We start from the raw sequence: 19876 nt of genomic DNA on the forward strand, positions 1-19876 counted from the left end.
GGATATAAGAAAATTCACCAAATAGGGGTGGAACAGTCAAACCCACGCAAAACCCGAATTAAATGCCATTTCTGTCTTCCCTCCTTCTATGAAAGCATCTGTTTCTCTATCTCTCTCAACAATCAAATCAGGATCAACAACGTTATTTCGGGACTCTGATTGATCTCTCACAGAAGGAAGCAGTCTCGCCCTTAGAAACTATCGCCATGTCGATCTCTGATTCTGATACGTCGTCGCAGGGGAGCGAGTATAAGAATTTTCGCCAAATTAGCCGAGATAGTAAGTCAATTTTGCATCGCTGTGCCTATTTTCTACGACCTATGTGTATTTTCCGGAGAGTGTGTTAAAATTAGCTGGTTTGTGCATGTGATTGGGTTGAGTGTGGTTCTTCTTTCGAGATTGATGCTTGTTACTAAATCTTGCAGGAATTATTTTCAGTTTTCTTTCCATTATTGTATTGGTGCCTTTGATTTTGTGGTATTTGTTATTGTGTATGACTTGATCTCGATGTAGTTGTATAGTTTGATGTTGGATTTACTGATCTTGTAACATCACTTAAATTATTTGGGAGGCGAAAATTGTTGTTGAATTTGAGGCTTGAAAACTGATTTAGATCAACTGAAGAAAACCGCCGCAAGTTTCCTGTGCTAATGATTGATGGATATATTCCTAAGATTATACTTAGCTTATAATTCTGCTTAGAGTTTCACTTGAGTCAGCTTGTTAAGGGCACCAAATTTCCTCAGTTTCTTTAAAAAATGTGGTCGTTTTCAGATACTACTAGATATGGCTCTGTGATACTTATCGTAAACAGTCTTAGCACGGCTCTATTGTTAATTATCTTTTTCAAGTTTGAGTATGCCACCGTAACACTTTAACAAATGAGTTAGGATCTAGTATGCTATAGTTATGCTGTATCATTGGCAATGTTTCTTGTATTATCAGCACTCTTGATCATGAAGATTGAAGATACCTTGATAAGTAATGCAGGTCCCAAATTAGTTCACAACTTAAGTGTTATGTCTTACCTTTAGACAATTAATTGAGACTTTGAGAGTTTTCTAATACTATGTTGATAGTTTTTAGATGTCAGCATCTCCTGTTATTCAAGATCATTACTTTCTGACACAAAAGGATATATTCATGAATTTTTTTTTTGTTCAATACTTTTCTATGATCAGAAAGAGTGTAAATTGATTACGGAAGGCATGGAAACCAAATAACCAGTTGACATGGTAGAGCAGGATCTTTCCTGTAGCACACCATAGTATATTAGAAAAGCACCTTTCTCAGAAAAAAAGTATCGACAGAAGAGGAGGCCTTTCCGGAAGAAATCCTGAATAACCTAATAAGATAGAACATTTAATTCTCTTATATTTCATAAGGTGATGCATAGATGAAGAATGTCATTGAGAACCAGAACTTGAAAAGCTTTATCAAGGTCCAGTCTGAATCAGTTTTTTTGTGCTGGTCACTTGTAGGAACCAGTGTTGTGAAAATCGCGCTTGGGGCGCGCTTGGGGCGTGGGGCGGTCAGGGCGCGGCTGTAGTCGCCCCAGCCACCCTGGGCCGAACGATATTCATGGGGCGGGCTGGGGCGCGACTGGGGCGGGCTGGGGCGAGCCGGGGCGGTTGGGGCGGCTGAGGCGACGGTGGAGCGACGGTGGAGCGACGAAATTTCTGTGTAAAGAGAGAGGAAGAGAGAGGAAGCTGATCCTTTCTTTTTATTAATATTTTAATACAATGAAACTTCATTTGATAAAACCTAGTCACAAGCCACCGCCTCTTTTTACCACCACTCGTTCAGCTTTTACTTTTCCACTATTCTATAATATTAATTTGTTATTACTACCAACTTTTCAACTTTCCTCAAAATAAATTAATTATAAAATTCATTTTAATTATCAAAACAACTAAATAGACTATAATTCCTTTAATAATTATTTTTTAGCCAATATAAACATTGAAATTTAATTTTTTTTCTTCCTATTATGTAAGTATAATTATTTATATATTAGTGAATTATATTTAATCATTATTATTACTAATATATAAATAATAAATAATTTTGCGCCCCGATTCGTGGGTCCCTCGCCCCAGCGCCCCATCGCCCCGCGACCCGGGGTCCAGCCTCAGCGCCCCGGACCGACCCGCGACCCTAACAACACTGGTAGGAACTGGTGGGTTGCTATGCAATTTCTAATAAAACACCACTAGTAAAATGGCCAACTGAACCTCTCTATGGTTTTTAGTGTCTGTTGATACATTGATTGCAGAATTGAATACTAGGATTTGAATACCTTCCAAGCTTCAATCTGTTTCAATCTTTTTAATGATTACTTGTAGCAACTGTTGATACTATAAAATCCCTGTTTAAGCACCACTTTTAAGATCCAATTCAAGCACCATTTCTTTTTGCACGTCTGTTGATGCATTGGTTAAAGAATATCATTAAGCACCAGAAGTTAAAAAGCTTCAGAGGCTCCAGTCTGTATCAGTTTCTTTCTACTATCTACTTTTAGAAACAGTTGATCGCTAAAAATTTCCTGTTAAAAACAACCAATAGGTTGGAAAGTTGGAATTCAATCTTCCTACGGATCTAACACCTGTTGATGCATACATTAATGATCATTGAGCTTCTGTCTGTATCAGTTTTCTTACAACTGGTACATATTAACTGATTAAAGTAGTTTAGACTATTTTGTAGTTCATAATATCTGGTCCAGAAGTCAATTTTCCAATCTCCTTTATCAGTTTCTTATGACTGGTGTTGTGCTTGCTGATGTAATGGTGTGAGTCGTAGTTTGTTCTCTGCAAATATTTCTTAGTGGTGGTTATTTTTGAAGGATTGCATTTATATATTTTTTGTCTTCTGTAAGTTCTCTAAAATTGCTAATTTCTGCTATGCCATATACAGGATTGTTATATGAAATGCTCCGATCAGCCAAAACAGGGGACTCAAAGTCAAGTTGGAAGGTAGAAAAGAATAAACATTTCTCTTGCATTCAGAAAATTAATTAGATTTTAGGCGTGGGTAGTTGGGTTGGAGGATTACTAGGACTTCTCCTCTCCATCAATCCCTTTCATCTTGCATATATGTATATCGCCTAAGGCATCAAGTTTTTGAAATTAATCTATCATGTGATGCCCCTTTATCCCTAATTTTCTACAAGTTTGTCACCTCCATGTTCTGATACATTGACACGTAGGTACTCATTATGGACAAAATAACTGTTAAAATAATGTCTTACGCGTGCAAGATGGCAGATATCACAGAGGAAGGAGTTTCATGTAAGAAATACCCAACACTATTGTTTTCTTGTTGCTCTCATACATCTATGCCATGATCTTATCTTTATCATTGCAAGGTGTTATTGTTCATAGTGTATTTATTAACGTGAGTGCTTGTATGTTGCTTGTTAAATGTTTCAATAATATGCATGTAACCCCTGTATAAAACTCAGTACAAGACCAATATTTGATACTTTGATAATTTAATAATCTAACAACAACAACTACATTACTACCACTACTGTTTCAGCCAATGATTTGAACATTTATATTGTCAACTCTCATTGGAAAGATAGAGAATATAAATATTGATTATGATATTCACAGAACAAAACCTGTTGAAACTTACCTTCTTATGAAAGCAACTTCAAATCCATATTATTTACTGTTTAAACGTCTAACCAAATACTTCAGGTACTAAATGTCTCTTTGTGCTAGCTATTTGGTGAGTTACTTTACTGTTTGCCCTTTATAATTTACATGCCTGTCAGCATGTACCATCCTTGTACCTTTATGTAGTTTCTCTATTTGTGCATTTAATACCATTTTATAAGAACATATTTTATGGCTTGCTATGAAAACAGTCGGACGTATTATCTGTATGCTTAGACCAATAGAAAAGCTTTGGGTGTGTAGAGGTCCTTTGGTCCATGCAGTTTTGATTTATTATAAGTTGGTGGAAGCATTATATCTGGACTCCATGTCTAGTGTAATCTTTAACTTCATTTTTCTGGAAAGAAGAAACATGTATTTGATTGATTCCTAATTGCAATTCACTTCTTTTAGTAGTACTATTTTTTATGGAACAAAAAGTAGCATATGATTGTCTAATGTTTGAAAGATTCACTTTGATACAAATAAATGCAATAAATTCTTTAGATAGAGGAGTAACAATTTCTCTGAACTGTTGCAGTGGTGGAAGATATACACAAACGAAGGCAACCTTTGCCCTCCATGGATGCCATATATTTCATCCAACCAACCAAAGAAAAGTGCGCGTGTTCACTTTTTTTTATCATCTGACTTTGGTTTTGGCATCACCCTGATAGTTACCGGACTCAGAGCATCCTTAAATGAATGTTATTCATCATATATCAATTATCCTTTTTCATCTTCTGCTTCTAACTATTATCCATGCTACTGAGTGACAATGAATTAACATGTAGATTTATAACATTTTGTAGCTTTGTAGTGCATGATTTTGTTAGCAGCAATTATAGAATTGCTGATCTAAAAGCAGGCCGTTTGATGCCACTGTGGCATGTGGTGCTCGTCTTTCTATCGATGGTCATCCTTCAGTATATTTCGGAGAAATCTACCAATTTCTTCCATTTTGTCTTGCCTTAGATCATAATGCATTTGTGCTGCCTTCAGTTAGGATAGCAAGTATGAAAGTTACGGTTCTGAGCTAGTAGCATCGTAATATCTTGTTTGTTTGATGATAGTATTGAGTTCTAGGTGCAGTAGTTTTAAAAATATGGAAGTAGCAGCACTTTGGTTGCCTTCTAATACCACTAGTCTGATATAGTAGTCGCTCATATTTGGAAGATAAATGTTGGAGTACTAGATAGTAGATACCATTATCTTTTACCATATGATAAGTGTTGCACATTAAAGCAGGAAGGGTTAGGTTACTGAACTTAATCTGGTTTTATGACTATGAGTCATGACTTATGTGAGATATCATGCTTCCTGCTGGGGTGAAAACGAAAGCAACTAAGAAAAGTCACATCGTAAATTGTAGGTGCACCATGCAATTTGCTCTAGCTAAATTGTAAAGAACACCAAAATCATCTAGGTGGGCATTTTGAGTGAGTGCATAAGATATGCAACCTCCTTGCATTTAATCACAATATGTCCATATAGAAAGAGATTTTTCTCACAGATTGAGACACTTGAACAAATTTCTATTTGATATTCTTTTTCATCAATCACTGAGAATGCAATGATGCTAGGAGTATTATGTAAATACAAGGTGGTACGGTAGTGTTTATAACAGTAGGGGCAAGTGCTGACCCTATTAGGCCCCTTGACAAGGTAAAAATGCCAAAATCTTGTGTATCCTAAACAAGCTTCAGGTCTTCCATTCTCGGTTTAAACCTGCCAAGATGTGATATTCTTTTGTATTTTTCTTGTAATATGGCCTATGTACAAAGAGCTGAGAGGTTGCATTTTCTAATTTCTACCCACTAATATTATTGTAGTAGGTTCTCTACCTTTTCCAATATTTATTGCCCAATGCGGTAGTTATCAGCACTGCAATGTTGTTTACGCATGTAAAGAGTTTTTTAGTTTTTACATAGGCTATTTGGAGGTTGCCCAAGCTGGAAGATCATAACTACATCCAGAACTTTTTTCAGGAGAGACGCATGATATAGGCAACTTTTAATTCCTTGCTTGGCCCTTCACAAATAGCGCTTTTTTTCCTCGTTGAATTTGGATAACTAATGTACTTTTATGTGGTTTAAAATGTGTTAGTGCTTGGTGCGAGGCACCCAGAAATTGCTCTTGAGCACCTCACCTTGTTCGAACTGGGCGGATGCCTCAAACCTGCTGAGGCACACCTGCATTTTTCTTCTTCCTTTTTTTTCCTGGTTTTGAAGGGCGAAAATTGAATGGGCTTTTCTCTTTCCTCAATTTGAAGGGGGCTGTTAAAACAGCCTCAATAAACAAATTAAAAGTAAAAAAGTAAGTTCCTGAACGCTAAACCTAAAGAAAATGAGAGAACTGGGACGAAATCTCTCTATCGATGCATCGTGGACATTTGATTATGGATAATAATTATTTAACCTTTTAGATTTTGAAGCATTAGTAGTCATGAGCTTATATGTTTTACTCCCTCTGTCCACCAATAAACGTCCCATTTTACCATTTTCGTCCGTCCACCAATAAAAGTCTCATTTGCTATTTTACGACTTTTGGTAATGGACCCCACATTCCACTAACTTTATTTCACTCACATTTCATTATAAAACCAATATATAAAAGTAAGACTCACATTTCAATAACCCTTTACATTCACTTTCCACAACATTTCTTAAAACCCATGCCCAGTCAAACTTGGCCTTATATTGGTGGACGGAGGGAGTATTGTTTTTCTCATATATTTGCTGTACATAGTTTTGTTCTATTAGGCATAATTTTCATGTGTATCACGATTTCTGCCTTGGTGTTACGCTTTGGACTGCCTCGAGGCTTATGCCGCGCGGGTTCGCTGGAAAATGTCTGGGGACTTAAAACCTTGGTACTTTGGCTATATTGATAGGAAACACTCAAGTGTTTTTATTAGTTTGCATTTTGTGGTAAAATGCTCCGTGAGCTTTGTTACTTTGTATATCAAAGCTCTGCAGTTCAAGCCTGGGGAGGGTTGGTAATTACTTGCTCTTTGGAATTTCATACTTCTGATGCTAATTACACAGTAAATGTTGTGGCTGCTAGCATTGTCCATACAGTTCCCTCCTAGTTTTTTTGAATGTTTTTGCTTACAAAGTTCTTCTAGATAACTCTTAGTTAATGTTTTCTTTTCTTTATATGTCTCTAGTTATTGCTCTTATCCTTCATTTTCTTGATGGTGCAGCATCGTCATCTTCCTGTCTGATATGTCTGGAAAATCGCCATTGTACAGAAAGTATGTCAACTGTTCCATTTTTATTTCATTAGGTGTTCCTCTACTGTTTTATGGATTCCTTCCAACTAACATTTGTGGAGTTATCTGTGTCTATTGCTATAGAAAAAATATTGGCCTCATCATCTCTCTGTTTTATCTAATTTATTTTTTTCTGCCTTCAGGGCATTTGTCTTCTTCAGTTCACCTGTTTCCCGCGAATTGGTGGCCCAAATAAAGAAGGATGGAAGTGTTTTATCTCGCATTGGTGCCTTAAGAGAGGTTACCCGATTTTCGTCTTTTCTTTTCTCTCTCTGTGTCCATACAAATTACTAACGGTAGATCTAGTATTTGTTCATATTTGAATCTGAAATGTGCAGATGAACTTGGAATATTTCGCTATAGACAGCCAGGTATATAATCATTTATACTTTTGTGTTGGTTCTTCTAAAATAAGTCATGCTATATCAGAGGGGGCATTCAGATCCGTGCATTTTAAACTGTTCCTACTGCATGGTGATAACTACAACATTAAATGGAACGGATTCATTTAACAATTGGCTAATACAAATGCTTCAGGGTTTCATCACTGACAATGAGAGAGCTCTTGAGGATCTCTTCGGGGATGAAGAAAACTCTCGCAGAGGTGATGCATGTTTGAATGTGATGGGGTCACGAATAGCTACAGTATTTGCTTCTTTGAGGGTACGTCATCTTAAACCTAAACGTTGGCCCACTTCATTAGCAATTTCAGAGTGAACACCTCTATTATATTGTGATGTGACAGGAGTTTCCATATGTGCGTTACCGTGCTGCTAAATCCCTCGATCCTAATACAATGACCACTTTTCGTGATCTAATTCCGACAAAGCTTGCTGCTTCTGTATGGAATAATCTGATGAAATATAAAGCCAATCTTCCTAACTTTCCCCAGTTAGAGACATGCGAGCTGCTAATCTTAGATAGATCAATAGACCAGGTTTGTAGCTATCTATTTCCTTCCCTATATCTCAATTACTCTCTAATCCAGTTTACTTTTTCATGTATGACATGCTTATGATTCTGTTCAGATTGCTCCTATTATACATGAATGGACATATGATGCCATGTGCCATGATTTACTGAATATGGACGGAAATAAATACATCCATGAGGTAGTGTTTCTGAGGTCTTACCAGTCTGTTATATTACAACTCGGAAGTTCCTCAGCCATGTTAAGTAATCATATTGGTCAGGTTCCAAGCAAGACAGGTGGTCGCCCTGAGAAGAAGGAGGTTCTTTTAGAGGATCACGACCCTATCTGGTTAGAGCTCCGACATACACATATAGCTGATGTATGTATGAAGAATCCTCCTTCTATATATTTTATGATAAGTTTTGCAGAGATCTCACTTGCTATATTTACTTTTATCAATTATCAGGCAAGTGAGCGGCTGCATGAGAAAATGACAAACTTCGTGTCTAAAAATAAGGCTGCACAAATTCATGGTTCAAGGTTGGTTAATATATATTTTGGCTGCTTTCTGAAAAATTTGGTCCATCGAACCAATGTCAACTTTTAATTTGAAAAAGTCTTAGATCACCGACAATTTACTTGTTGGGGAGTTCAATATTTAATCTGTCAACTTATCATTAAATATATTAGATGTCTTACTACTTTACTAGGGACTTTTAACCTACGTTTATGTTCTGCTGCCTGTTTCGGTACTTATCTTTTTAATGTTGTAAATATATATGGCTATACTTAGGTCTGGGTAGCTATTTCAATGCGAATATCTAAGACTATTGTTTTAGCTAGGATTTAACCTTAAACATTACATGGCTGACATTTTCAATGATGTTGTCTTATGTCAACTGGAACTATTAACCTCGGTCCCTTGTAACCCCCCCCCTCTCCTTATGATTTGAATGTGGATTAAAAGTGTCTTGGTGTTCTTGGTTGAATTAAAGAGCTGAGGGTTTTGCATATCTTTGTTTTTTCTATTTAAAGTTATGTTGTGCTGTGTGTGTATGAGTTTGTCATGTTATCACTTAAAGTTGTACCAATGTGTAGCAGGACAGGACATAACACTGCTCTGAGACTTTGAACCATCCAAGTATAGAAAAAAGTGAACACATTCAGTTATATGGTTATATTTACATTTACCTAACAACCTTAATAATCCTAAAAGTTATTGTCTTTCTTTTTCATGCTTCTGTATTGTGGTAATGATATAAAAATATATATGTCCTGCCCTGGTATTATGTATATCTATTATGCGAGTTAAATATGCAGATCTGGTGGTGAATTGTCTACTCGGGACTTGCAAAAGATGGTTCAAGCTTTGCCTCAGTATAGTGAACAAATTGAAAAGCTCTCCCTCCATGTTGATGTGAGTCACAGTGCATTCCTAACAGATACTCCCTCCGTCCCAAGGAAGATGACCCCTTCCTTGAGTGGCACGGGAATTTATGCAACATTATTTTGTTTGTGAAGTGGAAAGAGTAAAGTGAGAGAGATGGAATAAAGTAGAGAGAAATGTGTTTCCATTTTTAACAATGAGTCATCTTAGTTGGGACAAACCAAAAAAGAAAGTAGGTCATCTTTAATTGGACGGAGGGAGTACTTTTTAATGCTTTTACTTGACCATGTTGTGACACGAGATGAGTCTGACCATCTCCTAAGATCTTATTTTTTGAAAGATAGTTGTGATGTACTTCTTCCATCCCTTAAAAATAGACAACATTTGAAACGGCACGGGTTTTAATGTAGTAAGAGAGATAGAAAGAAAAAGTGATTGGAGTATTGTTAGTGGAGAATGGGACCCACCTCATTAGAGAGAATAGTTTCTTTAAATAGAATTGGTCTATTTTTAAGGGACATCCCAAAATGGCAAATATGGGTCTATTTTTAAGGGAATGAGGGAGTATATTTTATCATCTTCTGTCATCGTCACTCAAGTCCACATGTATGACTTTGGCAGAAAGTGTTGCTAATGAGTACTGGTTAAAGCTAAGTGGCATATGTTTGGTCGTTTTGATTGCATTTTGAAGCTCGACAAAAAAAATATGTAATCCGATTCTTGGAGAAGCAAATAAGTTACAGAAAAATTACTTCTATATTTCTATTTTTGTTTCTGGGTTAAATCAAAATACTTCTGTTTTTGTTTCTGGGTTGACTAGTTTCTTATGTGTTTCGTCAGATTGCAGGAAAAATTAACAAAATTATCAGGGAATCTGGGCTTAAAGATGTTGGTCAACTAGAGCAGGATCTTGTTTTTGGAGATGCAGGAACCAAGGATATTATTAATTTTCTTAGAACAAAAGAGGTGAGTTGCATTTTATACTTTCTGCTGAAAATGTGAAGAACCTTAGCTGTTGTTGACGGATTGTAATTTATATTGGTCAATTGTTGCAGGATGTGTCGCGTGAATATAAATTGCGATTATTGATGATTTATGCTGCCGTATATCCTGAGAAGTTTGATGATGATAAAATCTCAAAATTAATGGAGGTTAGTGCTAAGTTCGAATTTTTATTTCAACAGTCCAGGGGCAGTGACATGTGCCTTATAACCTTGTGGATGTGAACTCTTAATTGTTAATCTTAGATTCTTAACTGCAGCAGATGGTATCACACTCCAGTGGTTGTTAATTTCTTTCGTGTAGGGATAACCTTCTTATTAAGTTTATGTTCACATGCATGTTTACATATGGATCACCTGTGTGTTCATTTTTGCATGAGAAATATTGCATGTTCTACATAAACATGCATTTTCTTGAGATGAAAAAAGAAGTCTGGTGACCCTAAAATCCCAGGGACATGCCTTGACAACATAGTTCGCCTTCCCAACCAAAGGTGATTTCTTAGTAAGGATCTTTTAGACCTTCAGCAAAAAACGGCTAAAGAGTTTACTTACATATGTTGATGGCTAATATATGCATTTAGCTTTTCATATGTAACCTTGATAAATGTAATGCCTTAGCCTTAAATAATTTTCTTATAAGGAACCTGGAATCATGATACAAGTATAGAAACAACTACTGTCTCAAAAATGATCTGTACCATCTTTCTCACTATGCACATCATCAAGAATTAGTCTCGAAAACTCATGCTGTTACTTTGAGAGACCTACTTTTAGGTCACCTTTTTTCAACTGTTGAAAAACATTATGAAGGCTGAATTAGTGCTGCTTCAAATCTTCCCTTTAGCATAAGATACTATAAAAATTTCTGGACTTGACTTTGTATTTTGCTTTAATTTTCATATTCTTGCTTCTTGCTCTTTTTATTTTTATTTTTATTTTATTTTATTTTATTTTGTTATATACAGGTAGCTGTATGTTTTTAAGTCTATATACATTCCTAGAGGTGGTTCTTGTGGCTGAAGCTATCAAGCAATTTGGTAAAGCTTTAATATGAAAACTAATATCATGTTACACAAAATGCAGATGGCTAAACTACCACCAGATGATGCGACTGCGGTTTATAATATGAGATTGCTAGAATCATCTTCAGATCCCAAAAAGAGCTCACTTGCACCATTTTCTCTTAAGTTTGATGTCCACAAGGTAGTGAATACAAAAGTTGTTGTGCTTTAGTATCCATGCATATCATAGTGAAGTTAATTTCATATTTCCTTGTTTGCAGAAGAAGCATGCTGCTCGAAAAGACAGAGCTGGTGAAGAAGTGACATGGCAATTATCACGTTTTTACCCGGTTATAGAGGTAAAATTACAGTTTACGAATGCCACTGTTTTCTTCGAACAAGCTAATATAAAACAAATGAACAATTATAGGAACCTCTCTCTCTTTTGAGCCTTCTATTGGTAGAATGGACCATCACTGTGGTAACTCAATGACTTGCCTCAGCCAGTTATACTGCTTACTTAATGAGCTTCAAAATTCCATGAATTCTTATAGCAACCTGCTTGTTAGAATGGATTCAAATGTACTTATCTCAGACTAATATGTTGAATTGGTTTAAATTTCAATAACAATATGAAGATTATATGTATTCAGGGCCATAATTGGTTGATTTATTCTCTCATAATTATGATTAAAGTTTGCAAAGAAATAAGGACCTGACCCTGTCATGCTCTGGTAGCTTGAATTAAAAATTGCAATATAGTAATTTGTAGCAACCTATTAAAAATTGCTCTGGTTTGTGTATGCATTATAAGGTGTCTGGTGATGAAAACTAGTGGTAATATATGTTGGAGTGCCATGTGAAGTGTATTGTAACCATATTGTCTGACTAATTTGTTCCCAATGCCGTGCAGGAGCTTGTAGAAAACCTTAGTAAAGGCAAACTACCTAGGAATGATTTTCCCTGTATGAATGAACCTAGTCCTACTATTCATGGATCCTCTCATGCTGTAACAGCAAGGTCAGGTAGCATGCCAACACCTCATTCAAAGAGATCAAGAAGAACAGCTACATGGGCTCGTCCACGAAACTCTGATGATGGGTATTCAAGGTATCTACGGAGTCTTGGTTTTGTTAATTGACTCAGTTTGTCTCCTGTGGTTTTCGTAATATAAAAGTGGGCTTTATTGGTTTCTGAAAAATGTCTAGTGCTGTATTTTAAATTTAAAAAAAACTTGCGCATTTTGCCTTTCAACTTTTTTTGCTCTGCCTGATGCTTACCCATCATTTCACCTTGAAATTATATTGTTTGACGTGCCTTTTTTTTCTGTAGTGATTCAATTTTAAGGCATGCTTCTAGTGATTTCAAGAAGATGGGTCAGCGGATTTTTGTGTTTATTGTAGGTGGGGCAACCCGTTCTGAGGTAATATATAAGTTGTGCTGTGTGTGTGTGTGTGTGTGTGTGTGTTTCTGGGTCCCTCTCTTGTTTCTGAAATTTGTTTCGGCAGTTACGAGCTTGTCACAAATTATCAGCAAAGTTGCAGAGAGAAATTGTTCTAGGATCATCCAGTCTCGATGATCCCCCGCAATTTATCACGGTAAAAGACTTCATTCTTTACTATTATGCATTCATCTCCTATTTTTTTGTGTTACTACATTCACCGGGAATGTGTATTGAATTCGTGAGACAATGAATCTACTCCTAGGTCTGGTGTCTGATTCTTAGATGAGTCCTTGGCTAGCATGTTTTGTTTGTAGAATTGAATAGTCGATATGCTAGGAATATATGCATAGGATTGAATTCACAATATAAGTTGCGCTGAAGTGGATGATTGTTTGGGTTCCTTGTTCATGATTTCTATGTCAGTAGATTAACTAATTATTTACGAACAGACTTTGCATTCTGCATTCGCTTCGCTTTGGTTTTAAACCCGTTGAAGTGATTGCAACTGTGTCTATTAGAAGAGTGCAGATTTACTATATAAATCAACATGATTGTTAAGCTGAAGTAGAATGCCCTGATTCCATTCTCTATTTTACAGAAGCTAAAGTTGGTGAATGCAAATGAGTTGTCGTTGGACGATCTCCAGATCTAGATATTTTAAGCTGACCTGCTTTGCATTTGTAATCATATAACAAAGTACTATGATGCAGCGTTCCACAATTCTTCTATTTTACTCTCACCGTGTACAAAATGGGTCCGTAGCAGTTGTGTTGTACTAATTTATTTGTTGAGGCTTTCTGGAAATCCATGGCGTATGACAGAGCGTAAGTATACATTCTTTTCGCGCCAGAGTGGAGAATATCGCAATTTCTGATTGCCTATGAATGTCACTCTTTTTCTCTAGCTAATTATTTACACTTAACCACAAACAATAGCAACCTCTTCATAATTGAAACTCTGTTGTCCAAGTAAGTATGTGAGTTTCGGTCATCCCACATCCCTTGCTTTGTTCACCTACGATTCAATATTATCCATAATCAATTATCACTCAGAAATTGAGAACTAACTTTTTTCTATTGTTCTTTTTTTTATTATAACCACTAATTAAATTTACAAATTAACAAAAAATTACTAATTTTTTCATTAAATAAGTAATTTATAAGTAAAAGATAGGAGTAAAACTTTATAATTAGTGAGTTTGCATTCTGCCGTCACTAGAAATAAATTACTACTATCAGTAATCTATAAACTTATCTTCAAGTCTTTTTACACTATTTGAGATGTAAATACTATTATTGTCCCTTCTTCTTTCTCTTCACCTACACACTTCTATTTATTTCATTTTTCTTTATCTCTCACGCCTCACCTCTAAGCCGCTAACCATCTTTCAGCTTAGAGCATCCACAATGGCTTTCGCCCAGTAATAGTACAACCATAGTCCAGCCACAAACTCTTCCTGCCATATCATCAGCACTAAAAATCCTCCTGCCACATCATCAGGACAAACAAATAGCCCAGCAATAGCCTAGCCACATCACTCCTAATTATATAAAACAAATAATTGACAATCACACAAAATACGGAATTAAATTTACGACACAGATACGGAAAAATTCAATAATATTATTTAAATTAAAAAAATACATTAATTTTAAAAAAAAATACATTAATTTTAAAAAAATTACATTATTTAAAAAAAAAACCCGACCTCCGCCTCACTCCTCGTCTCCGTCGCTGCCGGTACCCCCCGTGCCCCCCCGGTCTTCAAATCGTCACGCATGCTCACGAGCAATGCGTGAAGAAAGCTCTTCTCCTCGGGGTCCTCTGCCGCCTTCCAATCAGCTAAGATCTTGACCATCTGAGCACGCGTTTGTTGACGCGCGAAGAATTTGAGATCCATTGTCTACTGGCCAAGGGGGGATGCCGACTGGACCTCCTGGGACCCCCCGGCGCCCCCCCTCGCCTCCCGTTGCGCCCGCCTTTGACCAATCGGGCGAGTTCGGCGAGCGAACGATGGAGGGGACGGGAGCTCCTGAGCACCCTCGGGGAGGTCGTGGGAACCACAGCTGCTGCCGCTGTAATCACCGGTATAGTTCAGTCGTTCCTTCTTCGGCCAGTCAACGTCGACACTTGCCCGGAACTTCTCGGAGTCGTTCAGCACCTCATAGCAGTTCCAGTAGGTGAACTCCTTATACAACCCGGGCTGGGGGAAGGCTTTCTCCGCTATCCTCCTGCAGTCATCCTCCGTTTGGCTACTGCTCTGCATGAGGAGGGCGTTGGCATACAAGCCCAAAAATCGGGGGACCCCAGCCCTGATTCGGTCCCACGCCTTCCGGCACTCCTCCCCGTTGCGCGGCCTCCCCTCCGGGCAAAATGCCTTATAGACTGCTGCTATTTTGGCCCATATGTTGACGATCCTCTGATTATTCGAAGTGAGGAGATCATCGCAAACACTCACCCACGCCTTGGACAGCGCGACGTTCTCCGCATCTGTCCACCTCCTCCGTACCGAGCAGTCGTCCTCAACCGGCTGCGACGACTCGCCGACCCTCTTGCCCTTCCCCTTGCCCTTCTTCTTTGGGGGGCCCCGACCCCTCCCTACTCTTCCCGTTTGAACGGGAGTTTTCGGAACACCGAGAAGATCAAACCCCAACTCCTCTAAGGAGAAAGTGTCATATTGCGTGAACTGCGCCTCCGCTGGGGTCGATGTGTGCGAAGAAACAGTCGAAAAATTAAAACTGGGGCGATAAACGTCCCCCCCGGCGTCCCCTGCGTCGCCGGTACCCCCCTCCCCGGTGTCCCCTGCGTCGCCGGTACCCCTCCCGGCATCATCTGTATCCCGGGTGACCACCCCGGCATCATCTGTATACCGGGTGCCCACCCCGGCATACTCCCCCCGGTTGCCATCCCAGGCATCATCTGCTGCCACGGGTACATGTTGTAGTACCCGGGCATCGGACCCCATACACCTCCCACGGGTATCAAGGGAGTTTGAGACCCGCTCGTCATTGGAGTACCTTCGTTGTTGTTCTCCATTTCACGTTGTTGATCTTGTACAGAAATTAAGATAGAGAGAGTACTCGTTAAAACAAGTGGTGCGAATGAAAATGACGTGCAAATCGCGTATATATAGTGTTTCGAAAATAAATAAAAAAAGAAAATTTCGCTCGCCAATCGCTCGCCGGTCCGGAGCCTGCAATGGCGGCGAGCGGACCGGCAAGCGCATCGCCCAGCGCTCGCGAATCGGCGTGCGCTCGCCGATTTTTTTGCCGAAATGGCGCTCGTCGGTTACAATGGTTCGATGAGCGAACCGGCGAGCACCGGAGATCAGCTAGCCGGTCCGCTCGTTGCCATCGTGGATGCTCTAGTCTTACCTAGTTTGCTCCGTCTCTCGGGACCAACAAAGCGTAGTAAAGTAATATTCCAAATTAGCGCGATGTTTCTTTCCTATTTTGTCGTTGTGATCTTTTTTTTTTATTTTATTTAGTGCATAATCGAGCATGCCTTGGTCGTATAAAAAGTGCGTAAAGAGAAACAATAACATATAAAAAAGAGTAGGAGTATTGACAAAATAATTAGATTGTATCTAAACAATAAATTAAAGTAACTTTACAAGTTATAGATCAAATAAAAGAGATTAGTGTTTATTTATTACTACTACTCCATCCGTCCGTGAATAAGGGTCTCATTTTCCATTTTAGTCCTTCCACGAATAAGAGTCTCGGTTCACTTTTACCATAAATGGTAATAGGGTATCACATTCCACTATCTCATTCCACCCACATTTCATTTAAAACTAATATATACAAGTGAGACTCATATTCTACTAACTTTTTTCCACTCTCTTTTCTTCACATTTCTTAAAACCCGTGTCGCCAAGAAATGAGACTTCTAATAATGGCGGACGGAGGGAGTACTAATTTTTTTTGGGCCGAGACAATCTTAGTTGACAAATTCCAAGCCGCCAAGTGTCCAACCAGCCACTTTCCCCTCCCATACAAAGATCCTAATATCTCGGTGTTCGGTTTTCTAGATAAACTGATAACATAATATAATTTAGGATTAAATTAAGATTATTTAGTAAAAAAGGGGTCGGGTATGACTAATTATCACATGACTATTCATCTAGGATTAAGTTATGATATTCAATTTTATGAACCAAACATAATACAAATTTAATCATGGAATATAATCTTGCAAACCGAAAACCCCATAATACTACAAAACAAATTGTGGTGCCACTTTTAGCCATTTTTAGGAATGCACGCCACCAAAATGACAATCGATTTATCTTTATAACCATCTTCACTTGAATCACTTCCAAGCAAAACTCACACCCAAAACAATTACTAGTACTACCCAAATGGAGGAGATCTGCTGTATGGGAATTTAATCTTCAGCACTACAGAAATTTCTCCCCATCTAGGACTCTAGGAGGTACTTTCCTCAAATTCTTAGCAAGTGTGGTCTTTTTGCTTTGAACAAGAATCTTTTCCAAACAATATTCTAGACTTGTTTCACTAGACTAATTCAACGAGTCACAAAATGTACTCCCACTTATCATGCTCTACAGGGAAAAAATGTAACTCACTCTTTTTCAAAAAGAAAAGAGTAACTCGTTTTCTAACCAATGTTTACATTAATCAAGTCACATTCTCACTTCCGCTTCGTGCACCACTGCTCAGTCAAATAATCATTAATAATTTCATTTTTGTATGAAAAAGTTATAGGAGTAAGTAATTGAAAAGGTAAGATAAAAAAAACATTATCTGAAAATCAAGTAAATATTCATACCATCTTGGTGTGCGTGATGCAACCAACTATCACAACATATTTGGGTGCGCCAATTGGTTTAGGTTGATTTGTAAAGATGATTGTTCCAATTGCAAACAAGGTTGGAATTAGGGTTTCGACGAGGATAGATACTTGCCGCAGCTCTCTCTTCTGCAGCAAGAATTCCTCCGTCTCTCTTCATCCCATTAACGTTGCTGACACAGTGTTGATGGATATTCAAAATTCCGGCATTATTGCTTGCCTTCGCGCCAAAAGGTCCACCATTCTTTTTTTAAATTTAGGGTTTGGAGTTTCTTACTTACATACATCTCGATTTCTCTTTCTTTTTAGTGCAGAGTTAGCAGTGGAGGCTGCGCGTGCAGCACTCCGGGGTGGAATTTCCGTTGTAAGTTGTAGCCGTTCCTCAAATCCTCTACTTTCAGTCTTTAACTTTTGAATTTCATGCAATTAGAAAAGATAATAATTTTTCTGCTGATTTAGGTTGTAAAAGTATCGAATCTGTTGGTTATATTCTTAAAAAAACTTATCTCAGATCAATTGTGTTTCAGTTGGAAATCACAATGTCAACTCCGGGTGTTTTTGAGGTAAGTGTTGAATTCAAACTTGATACACCTTGTTTGCAGCTCCATTACGAAATCTTGTGTTTTTTTTTCCACAGGCGTTGCAGTGTCTGGTCCAAGAATATCCTTCAGCATCAATAGGAGTAAGTGCCATTTGGTAGAATATTTCAAATTCTTGGGTTCTCGTTTGGTCTTTGACAAGGATTGTTATGCTTATTATGTCCATGGTTTGTGATTTTGAGGGTTCAAATGAGAATTAATCTAACTAGCCTTACTTTTTGGATTGCAGGTTGGAACTGTTTTAGATAGACGAGAGGCGAAAGAAGCAGTAGATCTTGGAGCTAAGTTTCTTATGAGTCCTGCAATGGTGAAGGTATCATTCATATTAGGGGCCTCAAATTTATGAAAAGAAATCTTTGTATTCAGATTGATTCTATTTGGTGGTATCAGGGAATTCTAAGCGATGTTGCAGAGGGCCAAGCTCTGTATATACCAGGAGCAACAACCCCTACAGAGGTATTATCTGCATCGACTGATGGTGCCAAAATCATCACGGTAAGCGAGCCCTTTTCACCGCTTTTTGTACTTGAGAGATTAAGCATATGCTAAGCTGAGTATGTTCTTGATTTGTTATCAAAATCTGCACTATACTCATGGAGTATTTATTATTGTAGGTGTATCCAGTCTCTGTATCAGGTGGAGTTGAGTATTTAGCAGCATTAAAGAAGCCATTCCCCCATATCCCACTGGTTGCATCACAAGGCATGGGATTAGGTCAGGAATTGCTATTTTTCTTATTTTTTCTTGACCACATAGAATCAACCAAAACAAAAGAAGACATTGTTAACCATGTCTGCAGTTAACTGATACAGATACAGTTGGAGCATATATATGTGAGGGAGCAACAGCTGTTGTTTTATCAGATGCCATATTTGACAAAAAGGCTATGGCCGAAAGAAATTTTCTTCGAATACATCACTTGGCATGCTCTGCCGCAACCGAGGGGAATCAAGCTGTGAGGTTAGAACCTCTCTCTCTCTCTCTCTCTCTCTCTCTCTCTCTCTCTCTCTCTCATGTCAGCTTGCCTAAATACCTTAATTAATGTGCAGGAAAACTAAGTGTATGGATGAATGAAATTGTTATGATGCATTTTCGGAAATGAAAGGCAGCAACTATGGTTCTTGAAAATCATCTTTGTTCTTGGAAAATGTTATACATGGCTTTCTTGGTTGTGGGAGAAGATGAAAGTTTTTCGTAGTCCTAGTCTCGTAGTTGTAGTCTGTAGACAATGCCCCAATGTGTTGCAGTTGGGACTTTCAACTAATTCAGCAACCACATGATGTAAACATGTAGGAGGTAGTAACAGTTTTAGGGGAGTACATCATAAAGCCAATGGTATTTGATTAAGGAACAGTTTTTATCTGAGTTAGTTCATGTTCAGTTTTAGGGGATTGCTCTTTCTTCATAATAGGGAACAATGGGTGCTTTTGCCTTGGGTCATTGAAAATTTTCTCAAACATATGATAATTGGTGTAAAAGTAAAATAGAACTTTTCTTGTTTCTATCAAGGTACATTCCTAGAAATTAAAATTGACATTTTTCACTCATGTGGCTCAGTCTGTTATGCCAATGCCATAACAAAATTTTGAACATTTAGACTTCCGTTTGAGAAATGGAGGCGCATTAGTAAAAACTACTCAGCTACTACATTTATTATATTTTGTTGTACTAATATTTTTAATTCAAGTACTAAAATGTGAAAACGGAAAAAAATTAGGTCTACTGGATTCAGAGTCCAATGTCCTAACCACTAGACCATGGGACCATTTCATGCTTA

General features: G+C 37.9%; 2 protein-coding genes across 8 annotated transcripts; both read left to right on the top strand.

Moving 5' to 3' along the window:
* The first annotated feature begins 31 nt into the window (after positions 1-31).
* On the top strand, positions 32-13489 carry LOC121767563 (SNARE-interacting protein KEULE-like). Of its 4 annotated transcripts, XM_042163862.1 has the most exons (21): positions 32-279; positions 2917-2975; positions 3209-3290; positions 4204-4282; positions 6868-6918; positions 7080-7176; positions 7275-7307; positions 7474-7599; positions 7682-7873; positions 7965-8048; positions 8130-8228; positions 8316-8389; positions 9170-9266; positions 10077-10202; positions 10292-10387; positions 11324-11443; positions 11523-11600; positions 12155-12351; positions 12574-12664; positions 12750-12839; positions 13284-13489. In XM_042163862.1, exons 1-21 carry the CDS (start codon positions 207-209, stop codon positions 13335-13337), a joined length of 1998 nt encoding a protein of 665 aa, XP_042019796.1. In that variant the 5' UTR covers positions 32-206; the 3' UTR covers positions 13338-13489. The 4 variants fall into 4 exon arrangements, with proteins under 4 accessions (XP_042019796.1, XP_042019798.1, XP_042019797.1 ...); XM_042163864.1 differs by lacking the exons at positions 3209-3290; positions 4204-4282; XM_042163863.1 differs by lacking the exons at positions 32-279; positions 2917-2975 and having other exon boundaries at positions 3221-3290; positions 4204-6660.
* Positions 13490-17426: 3937 nt separating this feature from the next.
* On the top strand, positions 17427-19485 carry LOC121767156 (KHG/KDPG aldolase-like). 4 transcript variants are annotated; one of them, XM_042163361.1, is made up of 9 exons: positions 17427-17734; positions 17815-17864; positions 17960-18063; positions 18138-18182; positions 18329-18412; positions 18490-18594; positions 18714-18813; positions 18912-19059; positions 19149-19485. In XM_042163361.1, the coding sequence occupies exons 1-9, from the start codon at positions 17556-17558 to the stop codon at positions 19171-19173; spliced, it is 840 nt and encodes a 279-aa protein (XP_042019295.1). In that variant the 5' UTR covers positions 17427-17555; the 3' UTR covers positions 19174-19485. The 4 variants fall into 4 exon arrangements, with proteins under 4 accessions (XP_042019295.1, XP_042019297.1, XP_042019296.1 ...); XM_042163362.1 differs by having other exon boundaries at positions 17429-17734; positions 17810-17864; positions 18028-18063; XM_042163363.1 differs by lacking the exon at positions 19149-19485 and having other exon boundaries at positions 18899-19038.
* The last annotated feature ends 391 nt before the right edge of the window (positions 19486-19876 follow it).

This window comes from Salvia splendens, chromosome 15, assembly GCF_004379255.2.
Source record: "Salvia splendens isolate huo1 chromosome 15, SspV2, whole genome shotgun sequence".
Taxonomy (NCBI): Eukaryota; Viridiplantae; Streptophyta; class Magnoliopsida; order Lamiales; family Lamiaceae; genus Salvia; species Salvia splendens.